Source organism: Morone saxatilis, unplaced genomic scaffold, assembly GCF_004916995.1.
Source record: "Morone saxatilis isolate NCDOM2014 unplaced genomic scaffold, NCSU_SB_2.0 Contig19, whole genome shotgun sequence".
NCBI classification, from domain to species: domain Eukaryota; kingdom Metazoa; phylum Chordata; class Actinopteri; family Moronidae; genus Morone; species Morone saxatilis.
In genome coordinates this window covers 19,332,526-19,342,647 of record NW_023339751.1, presented here as the reverse complement: position 1 = coordinate 19,342,647, position 10,122 = coordinate 19,332,526, and the positions used below count along the sequence as shown (strand labels likewise).

The following is a 10,122-nucleotide window of genomic DNA, read 5'->3' as shown; positions in this document are numbered from 1 at the left end:
TACTGGAGAACATCATGTGTTTTCTGGGATGTTAAACATTAGAGCAACAGTGTGTGCTCCAGTAATTAACATATAATAGCAGAAGAACAAAGCATATAGTTAGAAGAAGAACAAGAAAAGGAGTTGTTGAAAAAGGGTTAAAGTAGATGACCTTCCCATTTGGACAATGTCCTAATGTGTCATTCAGATGTCCTGGTGCTGAGCATTAAATAGACAAAGTCTTTTAATTAGACATAAATATGTATTATACAATAAATGGGAAGATCCCTATACACCACTAAGGTATTTATATCTCTACAGGCCTAAGGGGTGTCTGGTGTGGCCTGTTTTGGCTCCTTTAAGGACTTCCATCTGTCTATGATAATGCGCATTTTAGGTCTGCATCTGGTTTGTTCATCGAGTTCACTCAACACACTGCAACAGCCCTGCTTTCTGTAAGTTATATGTAATTTTACACACATTTATGAGATGTAACCAGAAACCAAAGCATACAACTAAGAATCTGTTGGTGTAAAGAATACCCGGAGTCCTTCTAGTTGTATAAGTGTGTACATAACCCTCTAAAAGATGTCACCATATTTACCATTGGTTGGTCACAGAGGCCATGAACACCTGTGCAGTGAGAGAAACAGCCCAATTATATCCTCTAACAATGATGGAAATGTCCCAAAGCGTAGCAGCCCACAAGACACCTGCTGAGGCACCAAAGACAGTGTAGGTCATGTGAAAAAACATCCACATACATACACTGTCCAACACACAGCTGGACAGCAAACCAGAACTAGTGATATTTTCCACAGCAGACTTTTCATAGTAGGAAAAACACAGCTGTTAACCCTTCTGAAGCGTCCCAGTAGTGTGACAGAAAGCCAGCATGAACAATAGCAGGACCCTGAAACTGAAGCAGCTGAATGAAATCCAGCCACCATTTTATTTTTTACACCTGTGCTTTTCCCACTCTGACATGTCAAAATGTCTTTTGAGAAAAGGGCCACATGGCCAACAGGAGAATGTTCCTTATTTAACTGAACTATCAAGCAACACTAACATACATGCTGACAATTTGCACTATATTTCCTGACAATGGTGTGCACTGGTCCTGTTACATTAAAAAGCCACTCCTGGTCATGATTTACATCCCCTACATACTCAATGCCTCTCCTGTCAACAGCCTCTCTAACAGAAAGGTAGTGAGCCAGTAAGCCAATCCTCTGGTGGCGTTCCCTCATCCTCTGTCTATTGTCTGTTCTCATGTCTTCTCTCTGCAGAGAGCCTCACTAAGTAATGAACCAGAGCTGCTTATGTCCACAGACTATGAGGGTACAGACAGACAGAGAGAGAGAGCAAGAGCCCCAGCTCCCACCAGTACAGGCCTTTGTTATATAGTTAATAAACTTAATTTTGATTTTGGTTGGTAGTCCTTTTTGCAGGTTTTGTTCAGGGTTTAAAGATGTTGTGGGTCTGTGTTTAAAGGCATAGCTGTGTTGGTTGGCATTCACATCCTTCTCTTAAGATTGGCAACAGCCTCCAACTGCCTTTTTCCTGAAGTTTTTCCGGAAGTTTAAATCTTGTTTATTATTAAAATAATCAATTGTAGTGGCATCTAATATATTATGGTCTTTACCTGAGCCTATGGCAGTGTGTGTGCTTTGTCAGTGTTAACGAGCCTTAATCAACCTTCATTGTGTGACAGATCTTATTTCTCATGCATCTATACTGAGCAGCACTTTTATGTCAACAGCTATAAAGTGTGTGTCAGAACTGAACATTATATGGTCAATATATAACAAGAACATCAAAAACATAACTCTGGGCATTAAGTGTTAATGACCTTTCCATCACAACAACGCAGGGATGTGTTTCAGTGAGATGTCCTCATGAGAAGTGAATGCGTGAAATAGGAAATATCTTTTGATTTGACACATACAGAGTGGGGAAATAAATGTGGAAAGCCCCTCAAACAACAAGGTTTTCCTTTTATAAAACTCTTACATAGTTGACTTCATAAAGAAATGACCAATAACCTGTTATTAGTACTGCTGTCCAAGTAGTTGTCTAAAACCAGTGGTTGTGCTAGTACTGAATTTAACTATAAGTTATATACTTAATATAAATGTATCTACTTCCACTGCTGCTGTGAGACTATTGTTACTGTACCTACTGCTACTAACTAATTAAATATCAGAAGAAAAAAAAAGAGGGGGTTAAAGAGATATAGCTTGCAAAATACTGAGCAGATAATGGAATTTCATAACATGTTGAAACACATTTTATACACGTTTTTAAAGCACAGTTGCAACATTTCTCACAATGTTAAGGATAAATTCAGCAGGAAAAATCTTTTTAATGTTTAAGAATGAAAATTGGGTCAGCCCAGCAAAATATCAGAATTAGACTCTGAGCCTTAAAAATCATGTGAGTAAAATTAGAATGTTCCCTTCAAACACATCATATTTTAGATAAGCCAGTCACTAAGCCACAATATTCATACTATAAAAGATGAGAAGAAGCAAGTCAGGCACCAAGCAGCTTTCATTATCCCATTTCCTTTAATTGGACTCAGCCTGGGGACATAGGACTCAATGGCTGATCACAGTGGATAAAAACCTTTGGAAAGGCTCTTTTTGGGGTTTAATCAAATACATTTAGCAAAAAAAACTAAGCCTCCGCCATAAATGTCCAAAATGGACTTTGAAGTTCAGCCTAGCACAACTTGTTTGCGCTCCTTCCTTTTCCATGAAGTTGAAGAAATTTGCTTTGAACATCTGGTATGGTACTACAAGTCAAAACTATCCAGGAAGTCTTATCTAACCCTATACATCCATAAAGAATCAATATGCAAAGGAATTTTTGTCTTTGTGCTTGAAAAACATATTTTTATTAAAGGCTTACAGTACAGACATAACACTCACTGTCAGGTTTACATTTCAACTTCACCTTTTGACAATCTATTTATGTTTTATTCAAAATGTCATAAAGGCTTAACTACGGTACTGTGTGTGTGTGTGTGTGTGCTTGGGGCTGGCCTGACTGCAAAAATGTGCAGCCCAGCCTGTAGGCTGTAGGTTTAGTTAATTGTACTCAGCAGACGAGTTTGGGCAGGCTCAAGGTCAAAGACTACAGTATGTTTTCCTCACTTTCCAAAGGACATTGAGAGGTGGTCTCATTGAGGTCTTGGAAGTAATGAGGAGATGTGGCTTATTACTCATAGGTTATCACAATTATGATTCTTGCTTTAACTTTCAGGGCTTAGGTCACGATGCAGAATTAGGTTTATATTAAGTTTACATTATGATTTAGGGCAACAGGGTAATATTGCCCTGTTTCTGACCAAACAACAGCCTGTTCAAAATTTAAAGTATTTTAATTAGCTATAACTATCTAACTTATGTATTTTCCAAACTGCTCCTTCCCGTCAAAGTCTGACTTTGGCTCGATCACTTCACCGTTTTTAACGGAGAACGGCACCGCTTTGCTGGAGTACCGGGGCCACTGCTACCATGACCCACGGCAGCAGTATCGTCCTCCGTGGAAATGGACCCTCTACCAGGCGAACCGTCCCGTCACCTCTCCGTCGCCATCCTGCTTCAACTTACCGGGGGAAGTTCACCACGACTACCATGGCTCTTCGTCGGACACCATATTCAACACCAGCAAGGACTGCTTTCTGTACGGCGCCTCTGATCCCCGTTTTCACGTCCAGTCGTTTGCAGAAAACCCGCGGAGCTTCCCCCCCGGCAGATACACCGCGTTCAGTCCGGACTCACAGCTCCTCTACCCGGGAGGGCGCGGCAGAGTCCTACCGCCGGTTTTCGATCAGTTTGTCGAGTATGCAGAAGAAGGAGTGGACCCGAAAGCGGATGTTTCCCCTGGAAGCCAACAGGAGAAAGATACAAATCGGGCCGAGTGGACGAGCTGTCATAGCGGGGACAGCAGCGAGGTGAGGGAGGGGTCAGACTCACCCCGGCCTGGGAAGGAGGTGGAGGAGGATGCGCCGTTATCCAGCGGCAGCGGAGGAGACTACAGCCATGCACCGAGTGAGTAGAAGCCATACTGTAACCTGCTATATCCAACTAGAGACTGGTTACATTGCTTCACTCCTAAATTACATTTCTGAGAAATCAGACAGCAGTTAAGACAGACAGAGATATTTGTACAACTGAAAGGCCTACTACGTGAAATACATATAAAGGTATTATTATTTCTGTATCTTCCAGGGACTCCATGCTCTGAAATAGAAAAGACTCTTTCGGCTACTGATATTAACATAAAAATATAATTTGGCTATAAATGAATGAGAATGGGCCTAAACTTGCCAGCCAAGAATAGCAAACTTATGGACCTCTGTCTAGGCTAAAATAAACTATTTTATTCATGTATGTATGTGTATGTATTTGTATTTGTTGTATTGCCTGCTGCTCTGTGTTTAGTTTATTAGAACAGGTTCGTCTTTTCAAAATAAAACATTGGGATACAAAAAATAACGTATGCTACTACTTTTCTTGTACAAGTATAAAGAACAAAAGGAATGTACTTAATTGCTCCAATAGAACAATGTAATGTCTCTAAAACGGAATATAGCCTACAGCGTGGCTCATGTTTATAAGGTTAAAAATCGTAGCCTACTTTTCATATTAACAATTTTCCCTATGTAGATAGGGTCTGTTGTGAATGAAGCCTGGATTGATACAAAGCGCTATAAACAGCGATGGTTAATGTTCCAATTTTCTGTCCATTTGTTGGTATTTTTAGTTGCATGCAACTAGTGGTTGGCTGCTGAAATAGTAAATAGTAACATGGTACTAACCACGCATGTGGGCCTATGGTTCTGCCTATAGATGGTTACAAATAACTATGTGAATACTTGTAACACTTGTAAATAGTAAGTAAGTGTAAAGTTGTATTAATTAGCTCAATTTAGGATTTACAGCATGAAGGTTGTGTTTTTTGATCTCACTGTTTTGACTCAGAACTTTACATTCACCTTAAATTAAGAATGACAATTCATGTCAATTAAATTGTAATTTTGTATCAAATTGTTGCTTATCTCTGTTGGATGGATATTCTGACCATTCTAATCAGCACCCCAATTATCTATCTATCTATCTATTCTTATCTATACATCCCGAAATATCATTATCTGTCTGTCTGTGTTTATTATCATGTTTAACCTTTTCCCTCTCTCCAGCAGAGCCCTGTTTGAGGAGGAAGAAGCGTTGTCCTTACTCTAAGCAGCAGATCAGAGAGCTGGAGAGAGAGTTTCTATTCAACATTTACATTAACAAGGACAGACGCATGCAGCTGTCCCGCCATCTACGCCTGACAGATCGGTGCGTCCATATTGCAATATTAATTTTTATTTATTTAATTTTAATTTTAATTTTAATTACATGTTGCATTGTAAAATAATTATACCAGGCAGGCCTGGGCCCCAGTTTTGATTCACTGACTCACATATGAAAGATTTGTAAAATACAAGCTGCTGCCTGGGACACAGGAGCACAGTTACAAAGCAACAACCTTGCTCCACTTGGGGTTCAGATCAGGTTAAATTAGGGCTCACCAGGAGTTATTCAGCATAAGTTTCTGGCTGCAGTGAAGCATTTTTCATTTAATATAACCCAATTACCCAGTTTCTGGTTCCACTTGCAGCACAGTGCTATGAAACCCATGAGTAGGATAATTATTTACATTTATTTTTTTTTACACTGGAAAGAGAAAACATTTTACAATTTTCTGACAATCTTCTGATTAATCACAAAAGTAATTGGCATATTAATAGGTAATAAAAATAAGTGAGTGAGAAGCCAAGGTAGTGATAGATGTAACACACAAAGTTACACTATTCCACACCATGTGTAGTATCGGGAACGGATGATGTTTCTGTAACAACATTTTTTTAGTTTTAAAAATTCATCATCATATTTATTTGGCATGTGCGTTTGTTGTAGGCATAGTAGATGTAGGCATAACTAATAAAAAAAAATTTGGTGATGACTTTCCCTTATGAATATTCTGTATGAGGAACTTCAAATAAACTCTGTCTTAGTGAAAACAGCACAGAGAAATCATATAGTAAAAACATGTTTTTTATTCTATTCTTTGCTGATCCAGACAGGTGAAAATCTGGTTCCAGAACAGAAGAATGAAAGAGAAGAAACTGAAAAGAGACAGACTGCAGTACTACACAGGATACCACCTGTTTTGATGGACAGGTGAGGGAGAAAGAAGTAAGAGACAGTCTTTCTTCCAACCTCATGTACAGACTGTGTGACAACTCTGGAAACTGTGTCACAGCACTGTATATAGGCAGGTTAATAGAGACATAAATAAAAGACAAACACAAACAAATAGATAAACAAACCCACTTCCTTCCTGTCATCTAAGGAGAACCCCAAGGCTCATGTTTTGGCCCCGTGTTTTTTTTCTTGAGTACAAACACACCATGGACAGTAAAAAAACAGCAAGGTCTCCATTGAATATTCTGTCTCTTATCAAGAAAACACTCAGAATGCTCCTTTTGCCTCGTTTGAACCCAACTTCCCTCTGAAGTCATGTGGCCTACTGTGGACAAATGAACCTCTCTGTGCCTCAGGCCTTCATGTCCTAATATAGTAAGGAATGAGGACATACATTTAAAAAACTAAATATAGGGAAACATCAAATACAGATGAAGCTCTTGCTTATCAGTGGAGCCTTGTGTTTTGCAGTTCACATTTCTCTGAGTATTTGATTTGATTTATTTGTTTTATTTTTTGGGTGTTTTGATGTTGACTTGCACTGCTGACAATCTAATGGTGTGTGTGTGTGTGTAAATGAGTGTGGTTCTGAGCTTTTAAACTGAACAGATATACCACTATTGATGTCATCACAATGTTTTTTAATTATAAATCCTCTTGCTGTTCATGTGAATTTGTTAATAAGTGACGTGCCTGCGCAAGGTTAATAACAAATGACAATTATACTTCATATGATAACATTTAGCAATCTATTTAGCATATAAATATAATCATTTTTTTCAAGCAAAGACAATCTACATTAATTATTCTTATATTTGTGACATTTGATATTGGTTATTATTTTGCTTCTGTGTTTTTAGAAAAACGACTGACTGCATAAGAAAGACATATTAACTGTATTAAATCTAACCAAATATTGAATGACATACCATTATTTCATGCCTGTTTTCTACTTTTGTGTCAAGTGTTCGTCCTTGCATTTATTGCAAGATTACTCAGCTTGGATTTTAATATATTCATGTCTTATACTTCAATACATACACTTGAAGACAATGTATTAAAATATTTGACAACCATATATAATAATAATAATCGCTATAAGAGGAACTGTTTGTTGTTGGACTTTGATGGAGGCATGTGTAATCCTTAATTTGATGTAAAAACCTTGATGTAAAATAAATTTGAGTTGTGAGGGTTTTATGATGCGATTTTGTATTTTAAATTGCATTTCCATTTTACTCTGAAATTTGCAAAAGCTTTCAAGCCTTTGAAAACAAAAACCACACCAAATTCATATGACATTTAAAGTTTAGCTTTAGTCTGACTGTGAAATTATAAATGGAAAATAACATTTATATTTACTGTCTCTTAGTGGTGGCAGAAATCAGTTTAGACACTTGTTTTATAAAATAATATACATTATAAAACAAGAAAATATTTACACAAACGACACAAACAATGCTTATTTTAAATGCCAGTTTGTTACAGCATTGTCTGGGGCGATTCAAGGTCTTGTTTGAATGTTTTTATATAGTAATAAAATGAAATGCATGTCATGTGTGATCACCTCTGGAACAAAAAAGTATACCCAGAAGTACAATTAAATAGGCTCACATTTCAGATGATGCCTAAATCGTAAACACAACCATATTAAGCAAAAAGCAGGGTATTTGCAGGTAATTGCAGCCCCAGGTTACATTAATATAAAATGTAACATCCGTAAATTAAATTTAAAACTATAAAAGAAAATAGGTATTAAATAGTGAATTTTCTCTTCTCTTCACGCTGGAGTTCTGACCCAGACTTTGAACACCGGACAAGACAGCAGAAACACACAGTGAGTCCAAGGCTGCAAATGAACCTTGAACACCACACCGTCACAACCACCATTTCCTCCACCTAATGACTTTTATTGGGGCAATACAGACAGTCTGCTGTCTCTACCTCTTTGTCTCACTCAGTCTGTGTGTGTGAGTGGGGCTGTGCGTGAGTGTGTATTTGTGTGTGACGTAAAAAGAAGATGAAAGGGGAGATTGTGTTTCTAGTTGGAACTAAAGGCATTCAACCTAATGACCTACAATAAACTCCACCGCAAGCCTGCCGGGCCTTTTTTTCCACCAGTACAGGCACGTTTATTTATATATTTTTATTATTATTGCAGGCATTGTGCTGTTTTATTTACATTTTTAATCCTAATAATAGAAGTAGAAACAATAAGACTGGCATATTGGAGTGCAAACCCTATTAATAGTATAGGAGTAGTTGAAGAGGCAGTATTAGGGGTAACAGGTATCAGCAGCAGTATTAGTAATAGTCGTAGTAGTTAAAGGAGTCGTTGCAGATATTGTGTGGTGTAGCAGCAGCACTATTGTTAGAAGGAAAAAAAGTGACAGTTACAGTATTATATTGCAGTGTTGGTGGTAGCTGTATTAAGATGTGTAGTGTAGTAACATTAGTGCCAGCAGCAGCAATTAGAAGCAATAACAGCAGTTGTTGTAGTAGCTGCAATGATAGATGTATCAGTCATAGAAATAACAGGGAAAAGGCAACACTTTAAGTGTTTATTAATGTATGTGTCAACAACTGTAAGTCCTCTTGTGGGCATATATTGTATAATGAATAACAATATAGTAAAAACACAGTTGTATCAATATAGAATATATCTTCATAGGAGTTTTAATTGTTGACAAATATTACACATTAATAAACACTTAAAATGTCTGTTACAACTACATTATAGTGTGTTATAAATCATTTATTTATTTTTAAATACTGCTTATGCACACTAATGTGTGCTCAGAACAGCAATAGCAAAGTGGTCATGACAGTAGCAGCAATGGAAAGAGTAAATCGTAGTAATAGTACTTACTCAACTCTAAAACAGCTGACTCAGTTTATGGCAGTGCAGTGTGGGCAATGTTGGCAGCGTCTGTCCATTACTTTTTACAGTTTGTTGAATAAATGTATGTCAGCCTGCGAGCATTACACAGCAAACACCCCAGATTCTGTAACAGCAGGTTGAGCTTGACCTCCCACCTTCACTACCAGAGACACTGCCTCCTAGAGGAACTTACTGCAATGACATCCATCTGGCCTGAATCCTCCTGGGTCCAGTTAAATTAAATTATAAGCGCTGATTCATGTGTTTCTTCCTTCTATTAATGAGATCAGCTGAAAGAGTTTATACTAACTTGATTATGTGCTAAATAAGAAAAATACATTTAGGTGCCCTGTTTGGTGAAAAAGAACAGAGGTCTTCAAGGTTGGCCCGCTAAATATGAACTTATTTATTAAATAGTTGTGTTAAAATGATCAATGAATCAACTCACTAACAGTGTCTCTGGGGTTATATTTAATTAAAAAAATACTCTCAAATAAGATGCCTCCCTCTCTACTGTAGATGTGTGTGCCTTGTTGCATGACAAGTTTGGGAATCCCGCCTGTTTTCATTCACACAGACAGCAGATGGCGCTAAGAGTGCACATGAAACAGCGATCAAGGTCTATGTTAGAAAATGTGCAAAAGCGTCACAGTTCGTTTTTGTCTTTAAGCCACGCCTCCATTGGCTTGTCACCCTTCTTCTCCAGCCAATGGAATTTCACTTTCACACACAAACATGGGCACAAGAACGATGGATGGAGAAAGTCTTTAAATAATTGGCATGGGGGCAATTGCAAAGTATTCAGTATCTTAGAATGACCTAACTAAATAATACCATATACAGCCGGAGCAGGCCGTGGCCACTGGTACGTTAGACCCACTGAAAGATAGATCCATGTGTCTCCAAAAAGTAAATTATGAGCTAAGAAAAAAGGGCCCTGTTTTCGCCTTTGTGACCATGCATTTTTCAGATAATCCAATGAGAATTTAAATTGTTTAATCT

General features: G+C 37.8%; 1 protein-coding gene across 1 annotated transcript; it reads left to right on the top strand.

The window, feature by feature from the left end:
• The first annotated feature begins 3,220 nt into the window (after window positions 1-3,220).
• Window positions 3,221-6,798, top strand: LOC118329561 (homeobox protein Hox-D11b-like). Its single transcript, XM_035663784.1, has 3 exons — window positions 3,221-4,037; window positions 5,189-5,330; window positions 6,115-6,798. Exons 1-3 carry the CDS (start codon window positions 3,389-3,391, stop codon window positions 6,206-6,208), a joined length of 885 nt encoding a protein of 294 aa, XP_035519677.1. The 5' UTR covers window positions 3,221-3,388; the 3' UTR covers window positions 6,209-6,798.
• The last annotated feature ends 3,324 nt before the right edge of the window (window positions 6,799-10,122 follow it).

Excerpts from the sequence above, each read along its gene's own strand:
- LOC118329561 (XM_035663784.1), top strand. The coding sequence starts at position 3,389 with ATGTATTTTCCAAACTGCTCCTTCCCGTCAAAGTCTGACTTTGGCTCG. Across the intron at positions 4,038-5,188 it reads AGACTACAGCCATGCACCGA|CAGAGCCCTGTTTGAGGAGG; the intron begins GTGAGTAGAAGC and ends CCCTCTCTCCAG. Across the intron at positions 5,331-6,114 it reads CATCTACGCCTGACAGATCG|ACAGGTGAAAATCTGGTTCC; the intron begins GTGCGTCCATAT and ends TTGCTGATCCAG.